A 13,994-nucleotide genomic window follows, 5' to 3' on the forward strand; every position below is an offset into this window, starting at 1 on the left:
TGAATGATGTGCTGATTTGTACAGTGTACTACCAAAACTTTGAATGCTACCATTTTAGCTTCATACTTTTGCGTAATAAATAAAGGGTTGCTGTCGGACACACTATTTACAATTATAAACATTTTTCTTATTTAGTGGTGTATACCGTGTGATTCAGCCGGTCGCACCGGTTCTATAGAACCGTCTCACGAAATTTTATGAGATCAGCGAACTGGTTGACATTACAGGTTACTGTCAATGGACTTTTTGTAACAGAACCGGCTGAAAAATATGACTTTTGTTATAGAACCGGCTGACAACAAATTTGAATCCCACCACACCGTGTGTATAAAGATACTGGCGTAACGACGTGTCAGTCGAAATGCCTTATTAAGACACTGAGTAGAAAGAAGTGGGTAAAATGAAAACTTACTTAAAATTAAGATTTGTTTTCTTGTTTTTAGTGCAAGTTTTGTTTCACTTTCTTGTCATTTAAGATAAAGTGGTTTAAAACTTTTGGTTTTGGTTTTTGTATTACAGTTCTTGGATTGTTCTTTATTCTAGTTTAAACTAAAAGTTTTCAATTTTTCATGAAAAAAAAAATTTTTTACGTCAACTGACCAGCGCTTATTAATGCTTCAACTGATTAAAATTGTTCACGACACATCAGTATGACATAAACAACATATTCAATGTGAAACTACAATCCCAATGTGTGATAAAGTAGCACAGCGATGATTATTTTGCAAAATTAGTAGCAGTGGTTTACCTATCCAGCTCGTTCCCACTTGCGAGCTAAAACTTCGCCAGGATATTAAACTTTGTAACAATTTAATTGAATGTATTGCCAAACCATGGGATGAACTTTGCAATATTTGCTGTCACATTTTAATTAGGATGCAAACTTTACTCGATAAACATAAAGTTCTAGCCTTATGTTTCCTACAAAGCTGTAATTGGTCACCGATTTTGTGCCAAAATTGTTTACGAAAACAAATCGAAAGAGAACATGTGTGCAATCTACGAACTTAGATTTGAGAATATATGTTAAAAATCGCCTATGCCACTACTCTTTCTTGTCATGCTATATCTGACTTTTCATTTATTTGTCGAGAAAACCAACAAACTAAATAGCGAAATACATGTAAGGAGATTCCAAAGCTTTGTTATTGTAAAATTATGGATGCAATGTTATGGACGGCGATATTAGTTTAGTTTTTTTGCGAGGCAAACAAAATTACCCTTCAAACGCATAAGCACACATAACAAGTAATTAAATTACAAAATTCCGCCATACAAAAAACATACGTTTTTACTGTGTACGGTTAACATGCCATATGTTCACCGACTGCCTTATAACGGTGACAGTTTTTATAGGCGAGGTACAAGAAAACAAAAATGTTCAAAGGAATAAGTTTGAACGGACAAGAAAGCGATTGAACGGACACACTGTTCTCCACACATCTTGATAACAAATCAGCTGTGTGCATGAATTTACCTGGAGTAAACTCTGCGGTGAAATGAAATCTTTCGAACATGCATTTTTGCAAACCAGCTTTTAGGGTTGAACTTATGGTTGAAAGTTTTAATAGAGGTGAAACACGATCAGTTAATTTATCAATCAAAGGATTTTGCTTGCTGCGAAGTATCTTCACATCTTTGTCCATTATGTCTCGTCCATACACCTCAACCCGATTCCAGAAAGTTTTGTTAAAGTGATTGTAAAGTGCAATGTCCTTGGAAAAAGAGAAATTGTTTGCTGAAAACATGTTTATTTTAGCCCCATGTAATTCATTATGTCCCAGTTGTAGGAAATAACTAGGATGACAGAATTTAGAACATTGGACAAACTACGTTATTTGAACTAGAACAAAAGATTATTTTGAATAGAGAACATACTTTGTTATGCAATTGGTGATCAATACTTTAACCATACACAATGAAATATACTCTTTAATGGTGCATACCTACTATGTTGTAGAGTAGCTCAAAGTATTTCTTTTCTTGTTCGTCCGTTACCGGCTTTCGATTGTGAGAACGTTTGTTGCTGTGACCAATCTAGCTTAAATCGTCCCAATCTAAACACAGCAGATCCTAAAACAATTAAAAATGTCTGTAAGGCTTTTCAAGATTTAACGCGAAAAATTAACAAATTTGACTAATAATTACCAACACCGACAATTGTAGTAACTCTTGTTCATCATTAAAGATTAACAAATAATTTGGAATTTATTTAACACAACCTTAAAGAAAAGCAAACATTTAAAGGCTTGAAAAATATGAAATCTGGTAAAAATACCTTCAAAAGTATTAGAGATTCATCCAGATATTCAAGCAACATTACCAAATCAATATCTTTATCTAACTTTTGTATTTGACTGTTTATTTCATTGACGTCTTCCAACATAGGATCGATTCCCAAATCATACGATTGATAATTTCGAAACCTAAAAAAACAAAAATGTTAGTGCAGTTGCTTTGGTTTATTACTTTGTCCCAGAAGGTTCGATCAACTGCCAAATAAGTTACTTGGTGTGCCAAGAGATACTTGGTGTGCCAAAAGTGTTTCAATATTTTTATGAACTGAAATTGAATCGTAGTGAAAATATACTTAAAGTATGTCTGTGGTAATTATTCTCTCCGTGCTTAAAACCAAAAGAAAAAAAATCATACCTGAAATAAAATGGAACCGAAGTGTTTAGCATGACAGCAGCTTTTGATAGAAACTGAGCAGTGGTCATGGTTTTACCCCGTTCGATGTAAACTGTTGGCATTCCACCGCACATAAACGAGCGTTTTTCGTAGTGAGGAAAATAGTTTAATGCCGAAAGAAATTGATCCCACGGTTTGCGAATAATTGTTAAATATCTGTAATGATCAAGCAAATTTTTTGTCGAACCTTTCGAGAACACAATGCATTTTGCTAACCATGCGCATGTTGTTTAGCAACATGTGCAATAAACATTACGAACCTTGTGTCGCAATGAAAACACTGTTTCATTTCTTCTGAATAAAACCTCATGTGCTGAATATTAATGGAAGATCCTTTTGGAAGCAAGAACTTGCACTTAAAGCGACCAGGGTAGCCACTCACAAAACAACCGAGAAACCTACGCGTCGAAAACTACAAAACGTATATAAATTATTTAGTTAGTGTCGCACCAAATGAGTTGTTAGTAAGTTATGCTTATTTTGGGCCAAATAATGGCAGTTTTTGGGTGTGCTACGCACTATTTTGGTTTTGATTATTTTCTATGCTAAAAATGTATGATAAATACGTCCCTCTAATCAATAAATTTTAAGTTGCGTTATTAACTTTGGTTTTGGATTGTAAAAACTTGTGATTATGATTTGTACACAAACTGCAAGTGTTGGCCAACAAAGTGGTTTTTGTACCGAGTTTGGTTGAATCACAGTACGCCAGACCCATTAAAGGCGTCATACCGAATCAGCCGGTCACCAAGCATTCACCACCATATGGCAAGGCGTAGGCTAGAAAAATCTAGCCTGCGGTGGGATTCGAACTTGGTTGAAAGTTTAAACACAAAAACTGTTGCGAGATATTTTTCAAGTAGAAATCCCTGCCAGTACATATACTTTAATGAACATGGACACGGCTTCACAAACTCGTCTCTGCGGCCGCAGGCTGTACATCCTTTACTGAAACTTAACGAGGCATAAAAACCTGATTCGTGCCCGGGGGTGTCCTGGGTTCGAACCCGTGAAAAAAACCTACGGCATTGAGGCCAATGCTGCTGGGATCGTGGTATGGAAAGGAACTTTACGTGAAATTGAAGTTTATGCACTGTAGCCGATAGCAGCAGTGTTAAAAACGCTAGGGGTAAAAGTTTTTGTTGTTCTGAGCGTATACAATCGTCAGGAAGGCTGCTGGTTAAAGTGGATAAAATCTACAGTTCTTTCTTTTAATCTGTGCGGATTTCAAGCAGATCCAGGAGAGCTCGTCCTCTCATCTCGGGCCTGCTGGTCTTGCCATGAGTGGGCTTGGAAAGATGTTGATGTGCAATGGAATGCGGATGTCCATGAACCCGTTATTGTGGTATCATCAACCATACAGAATTGTATTCGGCAACAGAGTAAAACGGTCGACTAAGGCTAGGAAGTGTATTTTTCTCTGTGAAGCTGCAAGCGGTCCAACAATGTCGACGTTAATATGTTGAAAGCGTGTCACGTAGCTTGCGAGAGGTGTTTTTTGGTGTTTTCAGCCGTGCCATACTAACTTTGAAGCAACAAGTTTGCGTGTTGACCATATAGACGAGCGCAAAAGACCGTGTCACATGTTAAAAACTTTGCGTTGCCATGATGTTGGGACAAAGTGGAAACGTCACACAGAATGGTTGTTCCAGATTGATCGATCTGTTTTTCTTCTGATTTAAGGTTAGTGACAGCGTTACGATATGCGTCAACTTCTGGCGCGACCTAAGCAGCTGCCAGTGCCGAAAAATCCAAGTCCGCCAATCGGCGCCAGGCTTTATTGATGAATTGCTGAAAAACAGGCCCGATGGAATGCTGATGTGATGCATCGCTACTAACAGCAGTTGGTGCAAGGAATGATGCAACAGCGTGGCATTCGCTAGGGAGGTTTTTGCTATGAATCTTACGTGCCATTCCAAAGCACGATTGTAGGATTTTTCCTCATAAATAGGAAGCATTATTTGTGCAGAGCCAGCAATGAAACGGTGACAAAAGTTTCCAATACCTGCAAACTCCGAAAGCTATTTGAAGGCGCAGGAACGTTTGGAAGGCTTTAACTTACTGCCAATGAAATGTCCTAGAAAATCAATTTGGAAACTCCAAATTTGCACTTTTCCACACTGGATAAAAGACTATGGTCGGAAAGTTGCTTGAAAGGCGTTTTAAGTGGCCACAGTGCTCAGATAATGACTGGCTTGCGACGAGTATTTTCTCTAGCTAAGCGATAAACTGGATTTATACATGCCAACATCAAACTTAGTTGAGACACGAGCAGTGCTTTAAAGCAGGGGTGTGCAATTTTCATGCGTGGGCCAAATAAAATTAACATGATTAAACTGAGTGCTGCACCGTCAAGTTGTTGGGTATCAAACACGCGTATATTGAGTAAAAAACTGAAAGTAATGTTTGCGATAACTTTCAGTAAAATCAGTTGCATTATCCAAATTATCCAAAACAGTTCAAAACAGTGTCATTTTTAATGTAATTAATCAAAAATGGAAAAAAATGTCGAATTTTTAACACCCAACAGATACAGTCTTCTTCTACAAAAATGTATCTTCTTCAACAAAATCGACACAAAAAGATTTGAAAATACAGCGCTGTATTTTAGTAGATTGTCATAGAACTAATAAATCAATTCGGCTATTGTAACTTGTCGAAGAGTATTGGATGCTTGATGCATCGTGTATTGTGAAGTCATTTCCGACGTTTCAATTGTTTCTGAGCTATCAGTTTGCGGTGTTATTTTTTGGTAACCAATTGCGTATCGCCTACTGCTGTAGCTAGTTACAGCTGTTCATTTATAATGCACGGCATATTACACGGTCCTCTGTTTAGCATAATATATGTATTCGCTTCATAATTAGGTAGGAATTGTAAAATAGCTTTAATTAAGTCGGCAATTACAAATTAGTGTAAGCTTCTTATTTAAGAGATCACCAGACATACAGTGCTTGTCGTTCAAGGATGTGAATCATATAGTGTTGCATACAGTAGAAAGCGGCTAACAATGGTATTTTCGACAGGTTGTTAGATATTGTAGTTTTTCTAAAAAAAAAAAAAAACTTAAAAAAACTGAATTCAACTACATGTACAGTGCAAATGTTACAAAGTGAAATGACATATTAAGTCATTGCACTTAATTTCGCATTTATTATAGTAAATCATATTTTGGAGTCCACAAACACATTTGTATAAAGTGACTTAACAATAATCGCCAACACGACAATAAAGGTCTTTTCTAACACAACCGACGCAGCACCCTGCTCAACGGAAGTCTGCAACGAAAAGAACTAACCACGTTGCGTCATCAAGTAAAAGTGGCAGTCGAATATTACGTCACACAAAGCAATAGATTGTAACACAAGTTGTGGTGGGAAAAAGCGGGAATCAATAGAAATCAGCAATTACTAGCAAATACGATGTAATTTCAATCCAATTTAATTCTTTTGTTTGTCACGCAGAAAAGTACATTGCAATAATAATCGGAAAATTAGCAATTGCGTAACGGGATCATTGAAAGGCCAAACATTGGCCATCGAGTCAGTGACCCGGTATTATCAATCTAGGACACGAATCTCACCGTGTAAAGTTCGGGAACAAATCATAAATCTTAACAATGCCTTTGACTCACTTAAAGGAACTTGTTTTTTTCCCCGACGTTCTCAATATCGTAGATGGAAGACTAACTGTGTACTAGTAAGTCAGTAAGTGTAATATCGGCTAAAAAATAAATACGAAAGTGGTAAATCTCACGGACATATACTTGACCGTATTTGTCGTTTACTTTGTAATTAAGGTTCAACGGTAAGAGATAGCAATATCTAACTAGAAATTGTTTACAGAAACCCTGAAACCAAAATGTATAGACCAGGTCTTTGCCATTTGAGTTTTATTTTTTCTGTCTTTCTGTCATTAACCGCAGTGTGTGTGTGGAACATATTGTTTTTCGCCCCGGGTATTCTACCAAAACAGGAAATGAACAAAGTTGTTACCCTGAAGGGGATCGAATTAAAGGCAAGTCTATCAAAACACTACTACTTGGACGAAAACGATACGTACAATATCAAAGTGAGCAATCTTTGTTTTATGTGTTATTACTAAGTTAGGAAGATATAGGCACCGTTTCGGAATCAAACGGTCCGTTTTGACATAATGCCTAAATAGCATCTTCGTTTATTGGCAGAAGAAGGTTTTTGCTTCTATGAGTACACCGTTATCGACACAGACCAAAAATTTGACTCAATTGATCGGGAACTGGAAACAATGTCACAAACCGGTTTTTAATTTTGTGTTCGTGAAAACTCACAAAACTGGTTCAACCACTACTTCAGTTTTACTCAAAAGATTCATGTTCAAACATAGATTGACTCAGGTAAGACTTTGACATTGGAAACACTTTAAACTAATATAGTGGCTTTCGCGCGCTCGTGTGTACGGTTCCGGCCATGAATAACTAGGCCCTGGACTGACTTTTAGTTTGTAAATGTTCTCCTGCGCCAGCTGAACCTACATACGCAAAAACAAACATCCTTTGCCACCCAAAACCAGAACCCGAAAGTAGAAACCCAAAATATTGCTCTAATTAAATTTATTAGTGAAGTTCCAGTGAGGTTCGCTTGATATACTCAATATCTGTATTTTCAAACTTAAGATTTTTTTGAGTAGGATGAGGCATTTGACCCTGTAACTCTCATAAAACAATTCATATTTTTTTGTTTTTTTGTTTATAGATATCTCACAACAGTTTTTGTGTTTAAACTTTAAACCAAACTCGACACAAACAACACTTTGTCGGTCCGCAATTGCAGTTGTGTGCAAAGCTTGGTAATGGGTTGTTACAATCAAAGTCCAAAGCAACTTAAGATGTAATGATTTGCGGGACGTATTCATCATACATTTTTATCATAGAGAATAATCAAACCGAAAGAGTGGGTATCACACGCAAATGCTAACAATCTTTGCCCCGCAAAAATGTATCACTTAAAGTCAGTTGATGCGACACACTCTAAATAATGTAAATACGTTTTGCAGTTTTCAACCCGTGTGTTTCCCGGTGGTTTTGTTGGTGGTTATCCTGGTCGCTTTAAGTGCAAGTTCTTGATTCCAAAAGGATCTTCCATTAATGTTGAGCACATGAGGTTTGATGCAGAAGAAATGAAACAGTGTTTTCATCCCGACACAAGGTTCGTAATGCTTATTGCATGCGTTGCTAAGCAACATGCGCATGATTAGCAAAATGCGTTGTGTTCTCAAAAGGTTCGACGAAAAATTTGCTTGTCCATTACAGATATTTTACGATTATTCGAAAACCGTGGGATCATTTCCTTTCAGCATTAAACTTTTTTCCTCACTACGAAAAGCGCACGTTTATGTGCGGTGGAATGCCGACAGTTTACATCGAACAGGGTAAAAACATGAGCACTGCTCAGTTTCTATCAAAAGCTGCTGTCATGCTAAACACTTCGGTTCCATTTTATTTCAGGTATGCTTTTTTCGTTTGGTTTATGTACGAAAATAAAAATCACAACAAACATACATTAAGTACATTTTGGTTACGATTCAATTTCAATTAACAATAAGATTGAAACATTTCCCTCTAGGGACACAAAGTTGTTTGCCAGTTCCTCAAACCTTCTGGAACAGAGTAATCAACGATTAATAACTGCACTAACATTTTTGTTGTATAGATTTCAAAATTATCAATCGTATGATTTGGGAATCGATCCCATGTTGGAAGATGTCAATAAAATAAACATTCAAATACAACAATTGGATAAAGATATGAATTTGGTAATGTTGCTTGAATATTTGGATGAATCTCTAATACTTTTGAAGGTATTTTATCTAGATATCATATTTTTCAAGCTTTTAAATCAGGGGTGGCCAAACTTTTTTACCAGAGGGCCAAATTTGCAACTGTCTTGCCACTGGAGGGCTGGATTAAATGAGATTTACGAAACATTTGTCGTAACTGGTTGCCATTTTTATTAAAATATATATTATTGTAGTAGAATAACAACAAATAACACCATCTTGGGCATTTATTCCAAAAATAGCAACGCTTGCCACAAGCTGGTGCTAGTAGCAGCCAGCGCTGTTGCACTGCTTGTTCACAGTGGTAAATATGGTGCTTAGGCAAGCGTTGCTATTTTTGGAATAAAAAAACCAGGCAAGGTGTTTGGCGGGCCGGATGAAACAGGACTGGGGGCCGGATGCGGTCCGCGGGCCGTAGTTTGGCCACCACTGTTTTAAATGTTTGCTTTTCTAAATTGTTGTGTTAAATAAATTCCCAATTGTTTGTTAATTTTCAATTATGAAAAAGAGTTATTTCAATTGTCGGTGTAGTCAAATTTCTAAATTCTTGGAAAGTTTTTACAGAATTTTTTAATTGTTTTAGGATCTGCTGTGTTTAGATTGGAACGATTTGAGCAAGATTGGTCACAGCAACAAACGTTCTTACAATCGAAAGCCTATAATGGACGAACAAGAAAGGAAAAACTTTGAGCAACTTTACAACATAGTAAGTGAAAGAGTATATTTCAATCTGTATGGTTACAATATTGATCACCAATTGCATAAAAACGTATTTTCTGTATTCACAGTAATCTTTTGTTCAATTTTAAATAACATGTGAATCTGTCATCCTAGTTATTTCGTACAACTGGGACATAATGAACTTCATGAGGCTAAAATACACATGTTTAGCAAGCAATTTCTCTTTTTCCAAGGACATTGCACTTTACAATCACTTTAACAAAACTTTCTGGAAACGGGTTGAGGCGTATGGACGAGACAGAATGGACAAAGATGTGAAGATACTTCGCAGCAAGCAAAATCCTTTGATTGATGAACTGCCTGTTTCACCTAAGAGGAAATTGAACATCAGTTCAACACTAAGAGCTGATTTGCAAAAATACATGTTCGAAAATAACGGAAAATGTATTTACCCGAGCTGGAAAGAGCCTTTGTACGTCAAAAAAAACTAGTTTACCCTAAACACTTTTTGCCTCGTTGAGATATGTATATTGTACACCAGTTTTTGGTTTTGATTATAAATTATTGTTGATTAAATGATTTTTGTGTCTTACAAGTCATTGTTTTAAAATCTAATAATTACGTAAATGCAACCTAAGTGCAAAGTGGTTTGGTAATTGGTTTGTCTTATTCAAATTTTACGGTTTTTTTGTGAGGCCAAAGTTACAAGTTCAGCTCTTTTCACCACCTATCGATGCCGAACAAGTAAATTTTTGCTGTCTCTTGAAATAAGTATGTTATAATTATACTTGCACATTAAAATAGATATGAGAGCGCCTACATTTTTTTGCCACAGTAGTCCATGGACACTATATGTAAATGATTCATGATTTCCACAAGCTGCCCATGCCTACTCAGCACGAGTCATCTAATGTTTTTCATGACCCTAAATGCGTGTTTTTTTTCGATTGCATTGGCAGATAATGTTGAATGATGTGGTGATTTGTACAGTGTACTACCAAAACTTTGAATGCTACCATTTTAGCTTTCATACTTTTGCGTAATAAATAAAGGATTGCTGTCGGACACACTATTTACAATTATAAACCTATTGCTTATTTAGTGGTGTATACCGTGGTGGGATTCAGCCGGTTCGCACCGGTTCTATAGAACCGTCTCAGGAAATTTTATGAGATCAGCGAACCGGTTGGCATTACTGGTTACTGTCAGTAGACTTTTTGTAACAGAACCGGCTGAAAAATATGACTTTTGTTATAGAACCGGCTGACAACAAATTTGAATCCCACCACACCGTATATATATATAAAGATACTGTTGTAACGACGTGTCAGTCGAAATGCCTTATTAAGACACTGAGTAGAAAGAAGTGGGTAAAATGAAAACTTACTTAAAATTAAGATTTGTTTTCTTGTTTTTAGTGCAAATTTTGTTTCACTTTCTTGTCATTTAAGATAAAGTGGTTTAAGCGGAGGAAACTTTGGTTTTGGTTTTTGTATTACAGTTCTTGGATTGTTCTTTATTCTAGTTTAAACTAAAAGTTTTCAATTTTTCATGAAAAAAAAAATGTTACGTCAACTGAGCAGCGCTTATTAATGCTTCAACTGATTAAAATTGTTCATGACACATCAGTATGACATAAACAACATATTCAATGTGAAACTACGATCCCAATATGTGAGTGAAGTAGCACAGCGATGATTATTTTGCAAAATTAGTAGCAGTTGTTTACCTATCCAGCTCGTTCGCACTTGCGAGCTAAAAGTTCGCCAGGATATTCAACTTTGTAACAATTTAATTCAATGTATTGCCAAATCATGGAATGAACTTTGCAATATTTGCTGTCACATTTTAATTAGGATGCAAACTTTACTCGATAAACATAAAGTTCTAACCTTATGCTTCCTATAAAGCTGTAATTGGTCACCGATTTTGTGCCAAAATTGTTTACGAAAACAAATCGCAAGAGAACATATGTGCAATCCACGAACTTAGATTTGAGAATATATGTTAAATATCGCCTAGGCCACTACTCTTTCTTGTCATACTATATCTGACTTTTCATTTATTTGTCTAGAAAACCAACAAACTAAATAGCGAAATACATGTAAGGAGATTCCAAAGCTTTGTTATTGTAAAATTATGGATGCAATGTTATGGACGGCGATATTAGTTTAGTTTTTTTGCGAGGCAAACAAAATTACCCTTCAAACGCATTAGCACACATAACAAGTAATTAAATTACAAAATTCCACCATACAAAAAACATACGTTTGTACTGTGTACGGTCAACATACCATATGTTCACCGACTGCCTTATAACAGTGACAGTTTTTATTGGCGAGGTACAAGAAAACAAAAATGTTCAAAGGAATAAGTTCGCAGGACTAATATTTGTCCAACCCACTAAGTAAATCTTTTTAAGTTGAAGTATGAGTATGACATACTTATTTCAAAAGAAAGAATAAATTTATTGGACGTCTGGTATGTTTTTTTTTATAATTTTTTTCCGTTACTCGAAATTTGCTCATTCATTGAAAAATTAGCAGTTTGACAAGGGTATGGCTGGCAAAAAGTTTGTGTTAATTTTTTTAGGACATAACATTTAAAGTTACTTTTATTTTCATTTTCTATTAAAAAAAACCTCCTTCCAAAATAACCCCAGTTATCATTCTAACATATTTTTTTATGTAGACGCAACATCTCTTTGGTACACCTAGTGGTATTTATCAATTTTATTCACTAACGCAAGGTATGATGTTGATGTCTTTTCAAAAATGAACAAGATCGGTGGCATAATTCAAACTATGGGTTCACATGTAATTAATTGAACATAAATTGAATATGGTAAAATTTAAATAAGAAGAACAAATCAGAAAACCACTTATGATTGCACCATCTCATCAATGACAATTTATTTTGCACAAGCTCAAACTGGTGAAGAAAAGAGAAAGATATCTCAAAAAGGCAAGATTTTTGGGGTTACCTATTTTAAGTAGAAACTTTTAGGTTCCAAATTTTGTGGCTCATTAAATATTTTGTGCTGATGCTTGCCAATGCCTTACTTAAGCAACACCTTGTTTATTACAATTTTGTCCATTCATACAATGTATAAAGGCTCTTTCCAGCTAGAGTACATGCAATTTCCGTTATTTTCGAACATGTATTTTTGCAAATCAGCTCTTAGGGTTGAACTTATGTTCAATTTCCACTTAGGTGAAACAGGCAGTTTATCAATCAAAGGATTTTGTTTGCTGCGAAGTATCTTCACATCTTTGTCCATTCTGCCTCGTCCATACACCTCAACCAGTTTCCAGGAAGTTTTGTTAAAGTGATTGTAAAGTGCGTTGTCCTTGGAAAAAGAGAAATTGTTTGCTAAAAACATATTTATTTTAGCCTCATGCAGTTCATTATGTCCCAGTTCTACGAAATAACTAGGATGACCAAATTTACAACATTGCATAAACTGTGTTATTTGAACAAAAGTTTACTTTAAATACAGAACATACTTTTTCAGCCAATTGGTGATCAATACTGTAACCATACACGTTGAAACATACTCTTGCAATGGTCCATATACTTACTATGTTGTAGTGTTGCTCAAAGTTTTCCTTTTCTTGTTCGTCCAATATAGGCTTTCGATTGTAAGCAGGTTTTTTTTAAGGTTTGGTTTGGGTGACCGCTAAGTAGTTTTAAGAGATCGCAAGTGTTTCATTTAGATACCAAAAATAGCCATTTTTGCTTAAACGAATTATTTATTAGGATACTGGCAGTGCACAATCACAGAACAAATTTTTCAGGTTCTATCTGATGCAACAAAACAGATTCGCAATCCCGTTCCCATCCGCCAGCTTCCATTTCTTCGTTGTTTGCAGATTCCAACGCCTTCAATGCTCGCACTGTCACTGTTCGTCGGTCCTTTGTTTTTTGCCACTTCTCAGCTCAGAGTTGCAAGCGGGTCCGAAATCTGAGCCCGAACCCGGCCCGAACCCGAAAGTATAAGCCCGAAGCCCGGCCCGAACCCGAAACGTTTTTGAAAAGCCCGTTTAGGCCCGAAATTTTGATTGACAGGCTTATCCACGAAAGCCTTGCGACAAAGTATGAGAAAGAAAAACAGAGAAAAGCTAACAAACACAATGAACAATAGTAGACAATGGGGTAAACAATACGTTTTAGAGTAGGGTGGGCATTAGGTCAAAGCCAGAGAATTGTTACTAAAAAATGGCGGAAACGGAACGTAAAGTCAGGCCCGTTTTGAGCCCGTTTTCTGACAAATACCTAAGCCCGAACCCGGCCCGAACCCGAACCCGGCCCGAAAAACCCGGCCCGACTTGCAACTCTGTCTCAGCTATCTTTTGTGCATCCTCGTCAGTGAGCTGCTCCGGACCGTTCATCGAAATGTTGATTAGAGCATTCAGGGTGATATCTAGTAGCCTATTTCGTTGCTTGGTTTTAACACGACATAGAGTCGAAAATCCTCACTCTGGCCAGGCGGTTGCTAGAGGAATTGACAATGCAATGCAGCAAAGTCGATGCAGCTCCGGAAACATTTGCTGGAATACGTTGTCTCGAGCAATTTCGCTGCAGACATCACCGGGATCTTGGCAGAACTCAAATTCTGGCATTGTCATTCTATCTTTCAACGTTTGATAGTCATTTAGTACTTTCAAGGTTTGTTCAGCAGGAACAATGTCAAATCTTCTGATAAGCAGCGAGAGATCATCATTCCCATAAAGCTGGCGCTGAGGGGTATCAAGAGGAATGTCATTAGCATCAAAGATTCGAAAAGCAGAGAGTACCTCAGGCTC

General features: G+C 36.5%; 1 protein-coding gene across 2 annotated transcripts; it reads left to right on the plus strand.

The window, feature by feature from the left end:
- Positions 1-5,591: 5,591 nt before the first annotated feature.
- On the plus strand, positions 5,592-10,619 carry LOC145217569 (galactosylceramide sulfotransferase-like). 2 transcript variants are annotated; one of them, XM_080084838.1, is made up of 7 exons: positions 5,592-6,762; positions 6,878-7,066; positions 7,726-7,877; positions 7,982-8,176; positions 8,382-8,529; positions 9,092-9,214; positions 9,423-10,619. In XM_080084838.1, the coding sequence occupies exons 1-7, from the start codon at positions 6,553-6,555 to the stop codon at positions 9,678-9,680; spliced, it is 1,275 nt and encodes a 424-aa protein (XP_079940964.1). In that variant the 5' UTR covers positions 5,592-6,552; the 3' UTR covers positions 9,681-10,619. The 2 variants fall into 2 exon arrangements, with proteins under 2 accessions (XP_079940964.1, XP_079940965.1); XM_080084839.1 differs by having other exon boundaries at positions 8,382-8,484.
- Positions 10,620-13,994: the final 3,375 nt, after the last annotated feature.

The sequence above is a fragment of the Phallusia mammillata genome, chromosome 3, assembly GCF_965637545.1.
Source record: "Phallusia mammillata chromosome 3, kaPhaMamm4.hap1.1, whole genome shotgun sequence".
NCBI classification, from domain to species: Eukaryota; Metazoa; Chordata; class Ascidiacea; order Phlebobranchia; family Ascidiidae; genus Phallusia; species Phallusia mammillata.

What these genes read in the sequence shown, in the direction of transcription:
- LOC145217569 (XM_080084838.1), top strand. Translation starts at nt 6,553, where the DNA reads ATGTATAGACCAGGTCTTTGCCATTTGAGTTTTATTTTTTCTGTCTTT. An exon ending in ACGATACGTACAATATCAAA is followed by an intron (nt 6,763 to 6,877) that starts GTGAGCAATCTT and finishes GTTTATTGGCAG; the next exon opens with AAGAAGGTTTTTGCTTCTAT. An exon ending in TTGAGCAACTTTACAACATA is followed by an intron (nt 9,215 to 9,422) that starts GTAAGTGAAAGA and finishes TCTTTTTCCAAG; the next exon opens with GACATTGCACTTTACAATCA.